The following is a 19,758-nucleotide window of genomic DNA, read 5'->3' as shown; positions in this document are numbered from 1 at the left end:
TTGATAGGAATATTGTGAATGTAGTCTGCACAGCTTCAAAGAAATCTGCATCCAAATGCGAAAAATTTGTGCGAACATTTTTCTAAAAAATATTTTTCGGGCCTAATTTTAACAATTGTTATTCGATTTCTTCGAACTTGATTGCACATTTTAGTTTTTTACGTTCCTGACCCAATAAATCATTCCCCGTGAAAATCCATCTACTAAAACGCGAGTTACAAGAAATTCCAAAGTAGAAAAATCGTCTAAAATTGTTTTTGGAAATATCGCGTATTTTATCGCGTTTTCTGCGGTTCGTTTCCACTGCAATAAAACAACTAGTACAGCATCTTCGTTTTAGCGGAAACAGAGATTTGAAAACTTCACTTATAAGGGAGCTACATTCATTTTATATCAAAAAATAGTGTGTGATGCTACATCCACGGTTCTTGATTGATCGCCTTGAAATAGATATATATCGATATAGATTTTCATGGTGAACACTGAAATCGGATGCGGACAAAAATTTTATGCACTTTGCGCAAATTAGAGATATTTTATAGGTTTTTTAATGCTAGGATGCAGCCGATGCTACATCTTCGCCCCCAATATAAATTTCGAAAAATATATAAAAATTAAAAGATATGGTCTTGCTGTACATGAAAATCACATGCGGACAAAATAATTTTAATAATTACGCGATTTACAAGTATTTTAAAATGCATATAAATTAAAATGGGTTATTTGACCTGTTTCCATTTCAGAAACTTTGAGATATATCCTCATCAACCCAATTACCTTCCCTAATGGGAAAGCTTTTATATGAATGCCAATAAAGGAAAATCCGTCTATTTTATTGGAGATTTAAGCAAAACGAAGAAAATATTCCTATAGATTTTTCCAATATTTTCTACTACATAATGCATGTGAAAAAATATTTTGTCAAATAAAAAATTCTTTTTTGACCAAAATATGTGCTTATTTTGGCTGTAACATCAAAACTATAACACCAATCTGTACGATTGTAGTCTCATTTGATTCGCCGTGAAGTTTAGATCCACAACAAATTTTTATGTAATTTTATGACCACTAAACTGGCCTTAATTTTGAAAAAAGCTGACTTATATTCAATAATTTATCAATTTTATGTACATTCCGCGAATTCTGTGTAACATTTTGCAGGTATTATGCAATCTACTCGCTGAAGTCACTTCGAGAGAAGCTTTTTGTAACAATTATGCTCATTAAAATAATTAGCGTTTTTATAATATTTTATTTCTTAAAAAGCGAAATAAAAGCGCCATAACTTTTATCCGCAACAACCAAAAATTGGCACGCGACCAGATTCGTACTGGCAATTTTTTTCTTAACCTACATATCAAAAATCGTTGATGAGCGCGAAAAAAAAATTATCCTTTTTTCGAAAATGGAATATGAAATAATTGACAATATTCCTGATATACCCTCGTTAGCATAAATGCTGAGGGTATAAACATAACAATAAACACTGTTACAACAACAAAAGTCTCCCTTTTTCATTACAGATATGTTTATAGGAAATGCTGTTACATTCCATTTCCTTTTTAAATGACTCCAAAGTTTTCACTAATTTTGTTTCGATTTTTTGTCTGGTTGTTACTTTATTTCCGCTGAATATAAAAATGTTAACAGTAGTTGGTGAATTATAAAAGCACTTTCATTATATGAGCGCCTAGAAGTATGTTAGCTTTTCTTGTTATGTTATCCAAAGACAAATAACAAACAATTCACATGTAGATGGCGCCAAACAAACGTGGTTTACATTACCAACAATAAAATGAATCACATTTTTTATTATTTCTTTTATTGTATTATTAAATAAAAAATTTTGGAATTAAACAATTTCAGTTTTTTATACATTTAGTTTTTTTATCTGATAAAATAGAATTTAAATGATATTTGGAAAACATTTACACACTATAGGATTAACATAGTCTCAGATTCTATATATTTCTACAAATATATATAAAAAACGCTTAATGAATAGCTATGATAATTGTTTTTGTTTCTTTGTGATATGGTTTAAATTTCAATTCAGGTTAAAATTTGTTTATAATAATAAAAAGAAAATCAACTTAAGCAAAATTTCGATTATAATTCCAATTATAATTGATAATAAAAACATAACAAATTACACATCATTCAATTTATTTATTCTGTGTATTTTCCTTTTCTTGATTATAATTTGTATTAAAAGGAATGTTGAAAGTACATTGAAGTGAATAGCAGTTTGTTTGTTTTACATAAATTTAATATAAAATTTATTATTCATAAAGAGGGGGTAAAAAATATACATTAAAACTATATCTATATACATATGTATGTACATATGTTTATATGACAAAAAAGATTATGTGATGTTTTAAGTGGATTTCATCTTGTTTTGTTGATTTGATTTGTTTTCTAATATAATACAAAACGAATGTCTTATAGTATAAAAAAAGGATTTTAAAGACTTAAATATTATGTGAAAGAAATTAAGAAAAAAATATTATAAAATAAAAATAATAAAACAAAAAATAATAAACTTAACGAAAAAGGGGTTGTAATTAAACGATTTCTCTTTTGTTTTTGTTTTTTTGGGAATTTAACTAAACAAAGAGATATTGTCTTGTCTTTTATACGCTTGGCATTATATTGGGTATGGGGCGCGGGAGAAGGATTTCTATCATTTATGTTATCAAAACACATTTCTTCTTCCTCATTTAGGGGGGTGGTAGGTAAGTTTAACATTTCATTATTACAATTTTAACTTAAATAAATAACAATATTTTTTCGTCTTCTTTGATTTCATTTGTTAACAAATTTAAAAGGTTTTAAAAAGGTTGTCATCAAAGTATCTTAGTGGAAATCATATTAAATAATAACCATTTATTGACTTTTGTTTTTTTTTCTTGTTTGTTTGTAAAATGGTCCTTTTACTTTTTTCGTGTGTAAACAATAGTAATAATAATAAAAGTAGAAAATTATAAAAAAATGGAAAAGTCAATCTTAGTATCAAAGTGTGTAGAAAATAAAGGCAGAGATTTTTTTAATAAAGGCTTTGAGAATAACTTGGTTTATGTTTACAGTCTCATGCCATGATATTTGGCAAACGATTTGCACAGACAGAAGGCCAGGAATATGGCCAAAAGGTGAACAATGCCAACGCCAGCCAAAACTCCAATAATGACTTCACGATGAGTTATAATCCAGTCGGTGAAAGCTTCGTAGCAGCCCTAAAATGAGGTAAGATATGGAAAAAGGGACATTTGTTATTTAGAATCTCACAAAAAAAAAAAAAAAATAATAATAATAATAAATAAAAAACTAAGAAATAATAAAAATTAAGAAAGGCGGGCCAACTTATGCCCTCAACATGAGAACATAAATTGGGAATTTATCAAAGATTTTTAGGAGGGTCCATTGACGACAATATACAATAAACGTGGATCTCTTAAAGATTTTTAGGAGGTCCCATTGATGTCAGTCAACGTGGATTTCTGAAAGATTTTTTTAGGGCCCATTGATGACAATCAGCATGGATTTCTGAAAGATTTTTAGGAGGACCCATTGATGACAGTCAATGTGGATTTCTGAATGTTTTTGTTGTTGTAACAGTGTTTGTTACTATGTTTGTATGTTCGTTCTTCTGTTCAATCTGGCTCTGGGTATATCTCCAGTTCCAGGAAAGTGGCTGCTTCGATGGGATGTAACCACAGATCCACTGGAGTTAGATGAGTAGGTTTGGCTGGGCATTTGAAAAGGTGTTTTGTGTCGTGCGGGCCCATGCCGCATACTGGGCAGATGTCTTGCACGGCACGGCCGATTTCCGCCCAATAAGAATTTAGGCGACTGCAATATCCCGAGCGTAGTTGAGCTAAAACTACTCTACTGTGTCGTGGCAGCTGACGCTCCTCAGCTGCGATAGATGGGGGATATATTTCGAGGACTTTATTCATACTATATTTGCTTTTGGCCTTAGCAACTGCTTCCGTGTGAATGCTATTTAAACCTGCTTGATATGCTTGTTGATCTTGGGGTTTCTCTCCTGTATCGTTGGACCTCTCCCTCTAGAGCAGCGTCGCCCATAATATTTCCATCAATACTACAGCATATGTGTATGCATTGGTGAAAAATACAACAACCACATGATATTCATCGTTTGTTTATTTACACGTACACAGTACGTGAGAGAGAGAAGCAAATGCAAAAACAACTCAGTGGGCGCCCTCACTATACTTCTTTGCAAAGACAGCGCGTCTCTGCTCTAGAGCATGGATATCCTTCCTGATCTGCCTGAATGTGTCGGGCCTACCCACAAGATGGTGATTGGGATGGCTCACACGGTAACATCCAAGCAGGTACTGCAACGAAAGCATCTCATTGTGTTGCTTTACTAGAAGAATCTTTGCCTCCTCATGTAGCTGGTCCACTGAAGAATTGAGGAGGCACCCTGTTGCTGTTCTCAGTGCGGCATTCTGGCAAGTTTGAATCTTTTTCCAATTCACATAATCTCGGGGACCAGACTGGCGCCGCATAGCTTACCATAGACCGACCTATCGCGTTATATGTAGTCAACAAGGTTTCTTTATCTGCACCCCTAGGGACTTGAGGACCTTGTTCCTACTTTTCAGTTTGCCGCAGATAGCTGTGGCGTGCGCGCACGACGTGAAAGTAGTGTCGAATGTGACCCCTAAAATTTTGGGTCAGTTTGTGGTCGGAATTCTGCTACCGTCGACCACGACATTCAATTCTCTTCCAAACTGCGCTGTCCATGTGGTGAACAGAGTGACTATTGATTTTTTTGGCGGAAATCTGCACATTCCTCGAATGGAAAGGGGTGGTAAGATCGGTTAAATATTTGTTCAGTCTCCCACAGATGTCATCAGGATAGGTACCCGACGCCAGGATTGTACAATCATCCGCATACGTTACGATCTCGATGCCGTCTGGAGGGGGCGGAATACAGGAGAGGTAGAGGTTAGACAGTTCCGGAGATATCACCCCACCTTGGGGAACTCCCTGTTTCACTCTACGGGGTTTGGACTTCTTATTCCTGAATTCCACGTACGACTGGCGTCCACACATATAGTTGTTGACTATCCAACGTTTCAAGCTTGGCCGGAGGGTTGTCTGCTCAATGTACTCAAACAGCGTGGAGTGCCTGACTGTATAAAAGGCTTTTGATAAGTCAAGCGCTACCATCACTGTTCTATCGCATGGCCGTCTCTGGCTGAGTCCTTGACAAATATGTGTGGTAATGGCGTGCAGAGCAGTTGTCGTGCTGTGCTGCTTACGGAATCCATGCTGATGATCGGCAACTTGATAGTTATTTCTGATACTGGGGAGGACTAAGGCCTCAAGGGTCTTTGCTACGGGCGACAAACGCGAAATCGGCCTGTACGATTCACTTTTGCTGGAATCCTTGCCGGGCTTCCGTAGCGGGACCACCCTGCCCATTTTCCAAACTTCGGGAACAATTAGGGTGGATAGCGACAAGTTGAGAACTTTAGTGAGATACTCCACTACCGGCTCATCCAGCTGCTTCAGCATTACCATGGAGATTCCATCAGGGCCCAACGCTTTGGATGATTTAGCGTTCCTGATGGCATTGGCAACATCATCTATTGTAAACTGTGGTGGTTCCTCCTGGGCAGGAAGAGATCTGATGCGACGTAATACTCTTCTCTTTGCCCTGTCACTCTCGGGGTGCTCGATAAACTGTCGATTGAAATAACTTGCGCACCTCTTCGGGTCAGTCAACGTAACGTCGCCAAACGTGACTGAGGTCCTATCTTTCCTTCTTCCAGGGTTCGAGAGTGACTTAACCGTTGCCCACAATTCACCTATACCGGCTCCAATGTTGCAACTCTTCAGATGATTTAACCACTTGTTCCGCTTATACTCGCCGAACAGCCTGTTAACTTCCAGTGTCTGCTCCGAGACTCTGGGGTCATTGGGGTTGGTTCGGCGAAGCTCATCACGCTCATTTGCTAATCCCGTCGCCTCGGGTATTCGACCAGCAGGGATATGGTGAGCGGCTGCAGCAGTGATGATGTCTCGGAACGTCCTTTCCGCTACCCGAACATCAGAAGGATTGGGCAGTTCTCTGAAGCGGTGATTAGTGAACTCTCTGAAACCCGGCCAATCAGATTTCTTATGATTGACGAATGTGCGGCGTTCAGAGGTAATGAAATCGGGTGGTCTGCTAATGGAGACAATTATGGGGTGATGGTCTGATCCAAGGGAAATGACGGGTTGCCAGGTAACGTCATTTGTCAGACCAGGTGACACGATGGTTATGTCTGGCGAGCTGTGACACTCTCCTCTAATTCTGGTAGGGGCGTCCTCATTGACCGTGCAAAACGTAGAGCTGTCAATCTGCTCAGCCAGCGCTGTACCCATCTGGTCGTTTCCGAGGGCCGAATGCCACATCTCATGATGCGCATTAAAGTCCCCCAGGACCAGACGATTATGACCTTCCAAAAGCGGGCTAATGTTAGGCACGTAACCTGAGATACAGCTATTTCTCGGCGGGATGTATACATTCAGCAACTCTATCTCGGCAGTTCCACACCTGACTGCTACCCCCATACATTCCATGTACGGGTCATTAGAGACAGGCTCAAGCGAGATAGGTCTGTATTGGACAGACTGGTGCAATAGGAAAGCTAATCCCCCACCTCCACTTCTGGCGCCATTCTTCCTTAGCACGTTGTAAGCTACAGTTGTTGTTGAGCTTGGTTTCTTGCACCGCAGCGACCTTGATATTCCTCCGACTCATGAAATCTACTATTTCCTCGATCTTACCCCGGAGTACATTGTAATTAAATTGCAAAAAGGATGCATTTTCCGGGATTGGGTCAACAACGGCTGGTGTTAAAGGCTGCATGTGCGATTGTTGTCGAGGGGACTGCGGGAGAGCCTCATAATCAGACGACGATGGAGTTTCATAATCCGATGACTCACTGGGGACTGTGTTCATGTATGCAGCAACATTGTCCCTTTTTTTAGGAGCACCCATTGATGATAGTCAACGTGGATTTGTGAATGGTTTTTTGGGGGCCCATTGATGGCAGTCAGGATTTCTGAAAGATTTTTAGGAACACCGGCCGATGACAGTCAACGTGGATTTCTGAAAGATTTTTTGGAGGACCTATTGATGACAGTCAACGTGGATTTCTGAAAAATTTTTTGGAGGACCCATTGATGACAGTCAACGTGGATTTATGAACGATTTTTTGGGGGACATTGATGACAGTCAACGTGGATTTCTGAAAGATTTTTTGGAGGACCCATTGACGACAGTCAACGTGGATTTCGTAAAGATTTCGAGGAGGATTCATTGATGACAAAAGCGTGGATTTTTTAAAGATTTTTTGGAGGACCCTTTGATGACAGTCAGCGTGGATTTCTGAAAGATTTTTGGTGTACCCATTAATAACAGTCAACATGTATTTCTGAAAGATTTTTTGGAGGACCCATTGATGACAGTCAACTTGGATTTCTGAAAGATTTTTTTGTGGACCCATTGATTTCGAGGAGGATTCTTTGATGAAAAAAAGGTGGATTTGTTAAAGATTTGTTGGAGGACCCATTGATGACAATCAACGTGAATTTCTGAAAGATTTTTTTGGAGGACCCATTGATGGCAGTCATCGTGGATTTCTGAAAGATTTTTGGAGGAGTCAACGTGATTTCTGAAAGATTTTTTGGAGGACCCAGTGATGACAGGAAATGTGGATTTTATAAAGATGTTTAAGAGGACCAAGTGATGACAGTCCATGTGGGTTCCTTGAAGTTTTTTTTAGGAGGACCTATTGACGAAAATAAACGTGGATTTCTTAAAGATTTCGTGGAAGACCCATTGACGACTATCAAACTGGATTTCATAGAAATTTTTAGAAGGACATATTATTGGCAGTTAGGGTGGATTTCTTAAAGATTTTTAGGAGATCTCGTTGATGACAGTCAAGTTGGCAATAAACTTGGATTTATAAAGATTTCGCAGCACAAATTTTAAAGATTTTTAAGATTTTGAGGAGGATTGATGACAATAAACGTGGAATTCTTAAAGATTTCGGGGAATACCGATTAATGGAAGTAAACGTGGACTTTTCAAGACAACCTATTGATGGCCAAACCATTGACCCCCATAATCTTCGTCGGATGGATGGAGAACCCATCGATGGCAATAAACATGCTTCCTTTACGCAAATCATCGTCGTCGGAGTATGCGACGCCTGCACAGTCTCCGATACCACATTGCACCACCAATACCTGGCAATTCCCACGGCGCCGGTTCTATGCACCGAATTTACTCAAAGGAATCTTTGACCAAGGACTCGGAGGAATCTTTGACCAAGGACTCATGGGTTTGTATTATTATAATTTTTCACCATGGGGTCGGCAATAGATACTGGAAAGCCTGCATCAAGCTGCTCTGGTCCGTTCAGAGATAGTGAAGAACCCCATGCTATGGATGTGTACCGCTTGCCACATCCGCATCTAACACATGCCAGCATCGGTGACATGTCATGTAGTGAATCACTTCCGTGGCTGCTCTGGTTTTAGCCGCCTCCAGGACTACTACGATAAGAGTTATGTTTCTCTTTGTTATCCACCAACGTGTCTCCAACTACATCGTCGTCGCAATACGAAACACTCCCTCAGTCTCCCCAACAACAACAAGCGCCGCATATAACACCACATGTTGTTTTTCAGCGCACTAGTCGGAGAAACAGCATGGTACAAAAAAGCGGATAAGGAGTTAACTCTGGGACTGCCGAGCTAGATTTGCTGAAATGTTTATATAACGCCGATGAATAGTTGTTCCCTTAGTTATATACCTGATATTATTTAGTGTTGTTGTCCTGGACTTTAATGTTCATCATCAGCTTTGGCATTCCGTCCTTGGTCATGACCAGAGGGATGCAGAGCTGGTCCAGCAAATTTATAGTTCCACATATTACACAGTGAACGGAGAAGCTTCTACGAGGAGATAGCCACATTACCTTTGTGGCACCCGGCCTGACCATTCCCTAGTTTAAAGAATTTTCCATCGCAGCTGAAGCCGCTCGTTATCTGCTGGTCGAATACCCGAAATTCGATCAAATTTCAGAGGATTCAGAGGATTAGCGAAGAGTGTAAAAACTCTTATAAAGCAATAGACCGGCCTGTGGTAAGGTATGGGTCGCCAGTGTGATAAGCAAATGTTAGCGCCGTGCAGTGGAAGAACATTGAATCCTGCCAGAATGTCGCCGTGGGGACTGCAACAGGGTGCCTTCTCGTGACACGAGTGGACCATCTTTAGGAGGAGGCGAATATTTTACCTGTGTATCAGCACAACCAGATGTTGTGGATGCAGTATCTGCTTTAGTGTTATCGCCATGAGCATCCTCGCCAAAGTGTACAAGCAAGTGTCGAGCCAGAATAAGCGGCACGATAATCGTCATATGTCCTGTATGTGAATTGGTATCGTTTCGAGGCCAGTCTAGGCTTCCTGACATAATGACCCGAAAGCTCTAAAAAACCCAACGGTGGCCAAAAATTGATGGTGAGTGCAATAACTATCGGAAGGAAAGGCCATTTTGGTACTTCCTCAACATAAGTTTAATTATTTTGTACCTTTTTCCATTTCGAAGCCACCTCTCGAATCATTTGGAAAATTTAACAGCTTGTAGACCTTGTGATCGTGACTATAACATTAATTTTTTTCTATGGAAAGCCAATATCTCCCGAGATACGACCAACAAAATATCTCTATGTTTACGGTACTTCCTTAATACACTTTTTGCACAAAAGTACAATTAAAGCCAGGTTTTTACTGCAGGTAACCTTCAGTATCCTCCTTCGTAATTGGTAGAAAAATCCAAATACCCCGTACAAGTGGTGTTCCGGTACCATATAAAGGATTATGGATTAACCGTTCAGATTTTGTGGCAATATATTCTTCAAACGCCTAAAAATACAGTCTGGAAACTTCCAGACCTTCTTTTGTCAGATACGAAAATGATATTTCTTTTAAAAATTAGGGATCTGTCGTTGAATTTTTTTTACAACCAGTCTGGGGATACTAAGCTGTTGCCAAGGCCCACAATTTTTTGCTTGTTTTTCTTTTCACTTACCTTCTTGAAGAAACTGTTTGTTTCGGTGGGATTTGTCACACAGAATTCATCTTCGGGTATCAAATTCTTCATATCCTTCAATCTGCAGCATGCCTCTGGAATGGTACGATTACCCTTGCTGGTCAACCATGCGGGTGATTGTTCAAAATCGCGATAATCAACAACGCCACAACAGTGGAATGTTGTCATCATTTGGTTCCACATAAGAGTTACGGCATCGGTGTGTTCAGAGCTGCTATAGAATTTGGTGATGGTCGATTGTAAGAATGTTTTGCTTTCATTGCGGGCCTAGAGACGGGGGAGGAGCAAACAAAAGGAAAGAAACAATGAATGAAAGTTGTTGTTATTAAAAAGTTATTCTAGGAAATTCAAAGCATTTGCAATTATTTGTATGAATTTTTCAATACAATTAATTAATCGTAATTAAAAAATTACTTACCGTTTCTTTGTAGAATGCCGCCAAACCAACGGTAACAATTTCAGCTACCAACAATAAGATCATGAAAACGCCATACTGAAATAGAAAATAAAATAAATTGCTAATTTTTGTTATATAAAATAGGTAATTACATAAACAGAGATATAGAGAAAAGATGGATGAATGGATTGTACTGACCCATCCTCTTAGGAGGTCTCCGATTCTATGGAAGACCTCTTTGGAGGTCTCCTATTCTTTTGAAGACCTCTTAGGAGGTTTCCTATTCTATAGAAGACCTCCTATCAGGTCTCATATTCTGTAGAAGATCTCCTATGAGGTCTTCTATTCTATAGAAGACGTCTTATAAGGTCTCCTGTTCTATAGAAGACCTCCTATAAGGTATCCTGTTCTATAGAAGACTTCCTATAAGGTCTCCTATTTTATGGATGACCTCCTATTAGGTCTTCTACAGAATAGGAGACCTCATAGGAGGTCTTAATAGAAAAGGAGACCACATAGGAGGTCTTCTATAGAATAGGAGACCTCATAAAAGGTCTTCTATAGAATAAGAGACTTCATAAAAGGTCTTCCAAAAAATAGGACAACTCATAAGAGGTCTTCTAAAGAATAGGAGACCTCATAGGAAGTCTTCTATAGAATGGGGGACCTCATAGGAGGTCTTCTATAGAATAGGAGACCTCATAGGAGGTCTTCTATAGAATAGGAGACCTCATAAAAGGTCTTCCAAAAAATAGGAGACCTCGTATGATGTCTTCCAAGGAATAGGTGACCTCACGAGAGGTCTTCTGTAGAATAGGAGACCTAATAATTGGTCTTATATAGAATAGGGGTCCTCATAGTAGGTCTTCTATAGAATAGGAGACCTGACAGGAGGTCTTCCATAGAATAGGAGACCTCATAGGAGGTCTTTTATAGAATAGGAGACCTTATAGGAGGTCTTTTATAGAAAAGGAGACCACATAGGAGGTCTTTTATAGAATAGGAGACCTCATAGGAAGTCTTCTATAGAATGGGGGACCTCATAAGAGGTCTTCTATAGAATAGGAGACCTCATAGGAGGTCTTCTATAGAATAGGAGACCTCATAAAAGGTCTTCCACAAAATAGGAGACCTCGTATGATTTCTTCTAAGGAATAGCAGACCTCACGAGAGGTCTTCTGTAGAATAGGAGACCTAATAATTGGTCTTATATAGAATAGGGGTCCTCATAGTAGGTCTTCTATAGAATAGGAGACCTGACAGTAGGTCTTCCATAGAATAGGAGACCTCATAGGAGGTCTTTTATAGAATAGGAGACCTCATAGGAGGTCTTTTATAGAAAAGGAGACCACATAGGAGGTCTTGTATAGAATAGGAGACCTCATAGGAGGTCTTCTATAGAATGGGGGACCTCATAGGAGGTCTTCTATAGAAAAGGAGACCTCATAGGAGGTCTTCTATAGAATAGGAGACCTCATAGGAGGTCTTTTATAGAATAGGGGTCCTCATAGTAGGTCTTCTATAGAATAGGAGACCTCATAGGATGTCTTCTATAGAAAAGGAGACCTCATAGGATGTCTTCTATAGAAAAGGAGACCTCATAAAAGGTCTTCCAAAAAATAGGAGACCTCGTATGATGTCTTTTAAGGAATAGGAGACCTCACGAGAGGTCTTCTGTAGAATAGGAGACCTAATAATTGGTCTTATATAGAATAGGGGTCCTCATAGTAGGTCTTCTATAGAATAGGAGACCTGACAGGAGGTCTTCCATAGAATAGGAGATCTCATAGGAGGTCTTTTATAGAATAGGAGACCTCATAGGAGGTCTTTTATAGAAAAGGAGACCACATAGGAAGTCTTCTATAGAATAGGAGACCTCATAGGAGGTCTTGTATAGAATAGGAGACCTCATAGGAGGTCTTCTATAGAATGGGGGACCTCATAGGAGGTCTTCTATAGAATGGGGGACCTCATAGGAGGTCTTCTATAGAATAGGAGACCTCATAGGAGGTCTTCTATAGAATAGGAGGCCTCATAGGAGGTCTTTTATAGAATAGGGGTCCTCATAGTAGGTCTTCTATAGAATAGGAGACCTCAAAGGATGTCTTCTATAGAATAGGAGACCTCATAGGAGGTCTTCTATAGAATAGTAGACATCATAGGAGGTCTTCTATAGAATAGGAGACATCATAGGAGGTCTTCTATAGAATAGGAGACATCATAAAAAAAAAACCTCATAGGAAGTCTTCTATAGAATGGGGGACCTCATAGGAGGTCTTCTATAGAATAGGAGACCTCATAAAAGGTCTTCCAAAAAATAGGAGACCTCGTATCATGTCTTCCAAGGAATAGGAGACCTCACGAGAGGTCTTCTGTAGAATAGGAGACATAATAATTGGTCTTATATAGAATAGGGGTCCTCATAGTAGGTCTTCTATAGAATAGGAGACCTGACAGGAGGTCTTCCATAGAATAGGAGACCTCATAGGAGGTCTTTTATAGAATAGGAGACCTTATAGGAGGTCTTTTATAGAAAAGGAGACCACATAGGAGGTCTTCTATAGAATAGGAGACCTCATAGGAAGTCTTCTATAGAATGGGGGACCTCATAGGAGGTCTTCTATAGAATAGGAGACCTCATAGGAGGTCTTCTATAGAATAGGAGACCTCATAAAAGGTCTTCCACAAAATAGGAGACCTCGTATGATTTCTTCTAAGGAATAGCAGACCTCACGAGAGGTCTTCTGTAGAATAGGAGACCTAATTATTGGTCTTATATAGAATAGGGGTCCTCATAGTAGGTCTTCTATAGAATAGGAGACCTGACAGGAGGTCTTCCATAGAATAGGAGACCTCATAGGAGGTCTTTTATAGAATAGGAGACCTCATAGGAGGTCTTTTATAGAAAAGGAGACCACATAGGAGGTCTTGTATAGAATAGGAGACCTCATAGGAGGTCTTCTATAGAATGGGGGACCTCATAGGAGGTCTTCTATAGAAAAGGAGACCCCATAGGAGGTCTTCTATAGAATAGGAGACCTCATAGGAGGTCTTTTATAGAATAGGGGTCCTCATAGTAGGTCTTCTATAGAATAGGAGACCTCATAGGATGTCTTCTATAGAATAGGAGACCTCATAAAAGGTCTTCCAAAATATAGGAGACCTCGTATGATGTCTTTTAAGGAATAGGAGACCTCATAAAAGGTCTTCCAAAATATAGGAGACCTCGTATGATGTCTTTTAAGGAATAGGAGACAAGAAACAAGGAGAACAAATATAGATGTTGAAGAAACCCCACTGGGAAGATGCTCGGGTCTACGAGTCGAAAACACGGGAGGTGTAAATTCCCCATTAGAAAGGAGTTCGGTGATTGTGATGGCGACACCGACTAATAATTCAGGCGAAGAAGCGCCTAAAAACAAAAGTCCTGGAAGTGAAAATCTAAGGAGGCTCGGAAGGAAAATAGCTCAGCTGGATGAATTTGTCAAATCGAAAAATAACATCCACAAAGATATCCAATCTATGATGAGAGAGATACAGGCAATATATTTAAAAGTAGCCGATGATATGAATAAGGAAGCTGAAATACGTCAAATGGGCCAGTTAGACAATAAGCAGACCCAAACCGAAGCATGGATTAAGCCTAAACAACCAGGAACCCCAACAACACCTGCGTTGAAAAGAGGCCCCAAGACCCAAAGCCCGAAGGAGAATAGGACAAAAAAGAAAAATGAAGTAGTACCTAAAATTCAAGAGCCAGATTCTGTAAAGACAATAGAAGAGACAATCAACGAAAATGTGGGAAAATCCGATACCGTACAAAATGCGGCAGCATGGAATAAAGTTCAAACAAGATCTAGAAGGAAAAGGAAACCAAGTAAACCAGATGCTTTAATAATTAAAACATGTGGAGATTCCTCATATTCAGACATTCTGAAGCAAGTGAAAAGTGAAGCAAAGCTGGCTGCGTTAGGCAAAAATGTGAAGACAATTCGGAAGACAGAGAAGGGTGAGCTATTGTTAGAACTAAATAAACCAGCACACCAGAACACAAATGACTTTAGAGAAGCCATTGAAGAAGTCTTAGGCCCAACCGCTGAAGTTCGTGCCTTAACCCAGGAAGTACAACTGGAAATTAAAGATATAGATGGGGTGTCTAATAGAGATGATATTCTCCAGGCTATCAGCGACGTTTCGGACGATTTTAAAGCATTGCAAACATCTGCAATAAAATCACTACGAAAAGCATATCAGAGGTCCGCAAAATGCATATAAAAGGCACACTCTATTGCATTTTCCCAAAAGCGAATAGTGCAGTGCCTTGCATATAAAAAATATGAATGTGCAAAAAGCAGATTCACCCCAAAAAATGATTCACTGCTTTAGTGCATGCTTGCTTGCTTTTACATTTGTATTCACACGATTGGCAAATGCAGTATGCACAATACTGCATACCACCACACAGTATCGTACCATCTTCTGTTTGAATAAATGAATACATTTACCAAATTTCGCTTTTTCTTTGAGTTTCTTTAATAATAGGATAAACTAAACTAGTAATTGTTTTTATTGTCTCAACATTATTTTTTTATGTTTATTAACATGTAAATTTGACCAGAAATATCTACTGCTTTTTGTAATGCAACGTGCTTTTTCGAAGGCAGCGTGCAACAAAAAGGCAACGAGCTCTTGTAGTGTGTTGTGTGTGTGCAATTGGCACACACTCATGAAAGTAAAGACAAAGCAAGCAATAGCATTAAACAGAGATGGCAATAGCAAGCAATGAAAAAAGCACGAAATCGCGAATATGCATTAAAAGCGAGTGGCATTTTACGGACCTCTGAAGCATATAGAGGCACACAAACTGCTACAGTTTCCGTAAGCTCGTTGCTAGCGAATATTCTTTTAAAGAAAAGAATACTACGTATTGGATGGGCGGATTGTCGAATACGTGAAAAATTGACACCAATGAGGTGTTATAAATGTCTGGACTTTGGTCATACAGCAGTTAGATGTAAAAACCCGAACGACAACTCAGGTCGCTGCATTTGCTGTGGAGAAGCGGGTCACAAGGTTGCTAATTGTAAAAACCCCCCCAAGTGTATGCTATGCAATGAACCATCAACAGATCGTAGCCACATCACTGGGTCGACTGTGTGTCCGAAATACAAGGAAGCTCTACGCCAACTTAGAGGATCTTAATGAAATTTATACAATTAAATTTAAATCATTGTGAAGCTGCCCAAGATTTGTTAAAACAGACAGTTCGGGAACTAGAGGTCGATCTAGCAATTATCAGCGAGCCCTACAAGAACATAAGCTCAGCAAATTGGTTATGTGATAAGTCCGGCACAACCTCGATCTGGCCCTTAAACAAACCAATACAAAATGCTTTGAATTCTGCAACTGGTTTTGTCCGCGCTACTTTCGCCGGATTAACAGTCTACAGCTGCTATATACCACCAAGATATGATATTGAAGATTACAGAAGAATTGTAACTGACTTAACAAATGATGCCGCATCCAGAGGGTCCATTTTGATAGCGGGCGATTTTAATGCCTGGGCCACAGAGTGGGGTTGCCCTAGAACAAATGAAAGGGGCCGAATATTGTTAGAATCCTTTGCCCAATTAGATGTGGAAATTTTGAATTCGGGGAGTAATCCAACATTCAGTCGAAATGGTGGGAGTTCCATAATCGACATTGCGTTTGTCAGTACTAACATCTTCAATCAGTTTAACTGGCAAATCAGTGATATGTTCACTTATAGTGATCATCAGGCTATAATCATTAATCGTAATGACGCGACAACAGTAAGAAGATCGTTTCGAACGCCCGAAATATCTGGTTGGAAAAAAGGCTCATTTGATAAAGACATATTTGCGCTATGTATGGAAGACACAGAACTGCAGGGAACCCCCGAAAATATGGCGGAAGAGCTTATTCTTCGAGCAACACAAGCATGCAACGCATCGATGAAAAAAAGGAAGAGGGGTGTCAACAAAGCCCCAGTATATTGGTGGAACGCTGAAAGAGCTGAACTGCGTAAAGAGTGTCTTCGTGCGAGAAGACGTTTTGTAAGAACTCGTGATAGAGAAGACAATGAAGCGTATAGACAGGTTCTCATGATGAAGAAGAAAGCCCTCCAAAAAGCCATTCATGCAAGCAAAAGATCGCGTTTTCTCGCTATTTGCGATGATGTAGAATCCCAGCCGTTTGGACTCGCGTACAAGATTGTGACTAAGAAACTGAAATGCTTCGGCTCAACTACACCTACGGATGCTAAAACATTAGATAACATTGTGAATCACCTTTTTCCTCACCAAGCTGTAACATCATGGGCAACTTTTGACCCTGGGGGACATTTTGCCCACCCCCCGGTTACACCAGCGGAGATAAATATTGCCGTCTCTAAATTCGATGACTCTAAAGCGCCTGGTCTCGATGGAATTCCCAACTACGTTCTAAAAGAGATTATAAGTTGCTGTGGAGAACAAATGCTTAAATTACTGAACTCCTGCTTAGAATATGGATCCTTTCCATCGTTATGGAAAAGGCAAAGACTAGTCCTATTGCCCAAAAACGGCAAGCCCTTGGAAAATCCTTCATCATACCGCCCGCTATGTATGATAGATACATGCGGAAAACTCCTTGAGAGCATTATCCGCGACAGACTTGAAGAGTACATAGAACGTGCAAAGGGCTTATCTGAAAGCCAATTTGGCTTCAGAAAAAAAAGATCTACGATCGATGCAATAAAAATGGTAACAGATATCGCAAGGGAAGCAATAAATGGCCAAAGCTGGAAAAAAGAGTATTGTGTTGTCATAACACTAGATGTTAAAAATGCCTTTAACACAGCTAACTGGGAGAATATTAAAAACGCTCTGAGACGGTTAAACGTCCCGGCATATCTTGTGGCTATACTCAAGGACTACTTCCGCAACAGAATACTAATATACCAAACTGAGGAGGGTTTAAAAGAATACCGAATATCAGGAGGAGTACCACAAGGATCTGTTCTTGGACCTCTTCTGTGGAACGTAATGTATGATGGTGTCTTAAAGCTAAAACTCCCGGAGAGAGCAAATATTATTGGATTTGCAGATGATATTGCGCTAGTTATAGTTGCAAAAACAACCGAAGAAGCAAAAAATGTCTCAGAAGTCAGCATACAGTTGGTTAAATCGTGGCTGTGTTCACAAGGCCTAGCATTAGCCGATCAAAAAACGGAAGCTGTATTAATTACAAGCCGCAGAACTGTAGAAAGGATAAATATTCAAATCGGAGAATGTACAATCACAACAGCGGAAAGCCTGAAATACCTAGGCGTTATTATAGACAATCGTTTATCTTTCAAGGAGCATTTGAATTACGTAAAGGCGAAAGCCGGAAACACTTGTAAAGCGCTGTGCCGTATAATGCCAAACACGAGAGGTCCGAGATATTTAAGGAGAAAAATTCTGGCAGGAGTTACCAAAAATATTATTCTTTATGCAGCACCAATATGGGCGAAATCCTTGAGGTATGCCACTTATTACGAAAAGATTGGTACAGTATACAGACTGGCAGCACTACGTGTATGCTGTGCATATAGGACTGTTTCTGACAATGCAGCCTATGTTATCGCAGCTATGATTCCCATAGATAGACAAGACAGGAGAATCAGAATACGTATACAACTCAAGAAGCTCACAGGAAATAGATAATGAATCCGACGTCGCAAGAAGACGTAGCATTACCGAATGGCAAAGTAGGTGGTCAGCATCTACAAAAGGCAGATGGACGTATTCTCTGATAAGAAATGTGGACACATGGTCAAATAGGCGACATGGAGATCTAAACTTCTATCTCACCCAATTTCTCTCCGGACATGGCTGTTTCAGGTCCTATTTATACCGTTTTGGACTTGACTGCTCCCCTGATTGTCCCTGCTGCGTGGAACATGTAGAAGACCCATACCACGTTTTCTTTCTGTGCCCGCGATTCAGTGAAGAGAGGACAAATGTAGAGCGGCAAGTTGGTAGTGAGATATGTGTAGAAAACATAATCGAAATTATGATGACGTCTCTAAGCAATTGGGAGTATGTATGTGAGTACGTAAAGACAATAATATTGGAATTAAGGAGGCAAGACGATATTCGAAGAAGAATAACAAATAGAAGTGTTCTATAGAACATTCCCCCCTGCGACGAAATGCCTGTACGGCGGTACCGCAGGGATGGTGGATCAGAGTAAAGGGGTTATTAAAAAGGAATAGGAGACCTCACGAGAGGTCTTCTGTAGAATAGGAGACCTAATAATTGGTCTTATATAGAATAGGGGTCCTCATAGTAGGTCTTCTATAGAATAGGAGACCTGACAGGAGGTCTTCCATAGAATAGGAGATCTCATAGGAGGTCTTTTATAGAATAGGAGACCTCATAGGAGGTCTTTTATAGAAAAGGAGACCACATAGGAAGTCTTCTATAGAATAGGAGACCTCATAGGAGGTCTTGTATAGAATAGGAGACCTCATAGGAGGTCTTCTATAGAATGGGGGACCTCATAGGAGGTCTTCTATAGAATGGGGGACCTCATAGGAGGTCTTCTATAGAATAGGAGACCTCATAGGAGGTCTTCTATAGAATAGGAGGCCTCATAGGAGGTCTTTTATAGAATAGGGGTCCTCATAGTAGGTCTTCTATAGAATAGGAGACCTCATAGGATGTCTTCTATAGAATAGGAGACCTCATAGGAGGTCTTCTATAGAATAGTAGACATCATAGGAGGTCTTCTATAGAATAGGAGACATCATAGGAGGTCTTCTGTAGAATAGGAGACCTCATAGGATGTCTTCTATAGAATAGGAGACCTCATAGGATGTCTTCTTTAGAATAGGAGACCTACTCCACAGAAGCCCTTCTATAAGTCTCCTATTCTATAGGAGACCTCCTATTCTATCGAAGACCTTTTACGAGGTCTCCTATTCTATAGAAGACCTCTTATGAGGCCCCCTATTCTATATAAGACCTATTTTGAGATCTCCTATTCTATAGAAACCTCTTGTGAGGTCTCCTATTCTTTAGAAGACTTCTTACGAGATCTCCTATTCTATAGATCTCTTATGAGGTATCCCATTTTATAGAAGACCTCTTATGAAGTCACTTATTATATAGAAAACCTCTTTGGAGGTCACCTATTTTATCGAAGACTTCTTAGGGAGCTCTCTTA

General features: G+C 39.7%; 1 protein-coding gene across 4 annotated transcripts in view; it reads right to left on the bottom strand.

Annotated features, from left to right (window-relative positions):
• Positions 1-2,149: 2,149 nt before the first annotated feature.
• The window catches only part of Tsp66E (Tetraspanin 66E), a 193,696-nt gene continuing 176,087 nt past the window's right edge, over positions 2,150-19,758 (bottom strand). For all 4 annotated transcript variants that reach the window (XM_073985788.1, XM_073985785.1, XM_073985786.1 and 1 more), the window contains exons 8-10: positions 10,567-10,641; positions 10,128-10,415; positions 2,150-3,236 (exon numbers count right to left, since the gene is read on the bottom strand). In XM_073985788.1, the coding sequence (XP_073841889.1) occupies positions 3,084-3,236; positions 10,128-10,415; positions 10,567-10,641 (516 nt within the window). In that variant the 3' untranslated portion in view covers positions 2,150-3,083. The remainder of the gene's footprint in view (positions 3,237-10,127; positions 10,416-10,566; positions 10,642-19,758) is intronic.

The sequence above is a fragment of the Musca autumnalis genome, unplaced genomic scaffold (genome assembly GCF_047663935.1).
Source record: "Musca autumnalis isolate F117 unplaced genomic scaffold, ASM4766393v1 scaffold_4, whole genome shotgun sequence".
Classification (NCBI taxonomy): Eukaryota; Metazoa; Arthropoda; class Insecta; order Diptera; family Muscidae; genus Musca; species Musca autumnalis.
This window is presented reverse-complemented; position numbering and strand designations above follow the sequence as displayed.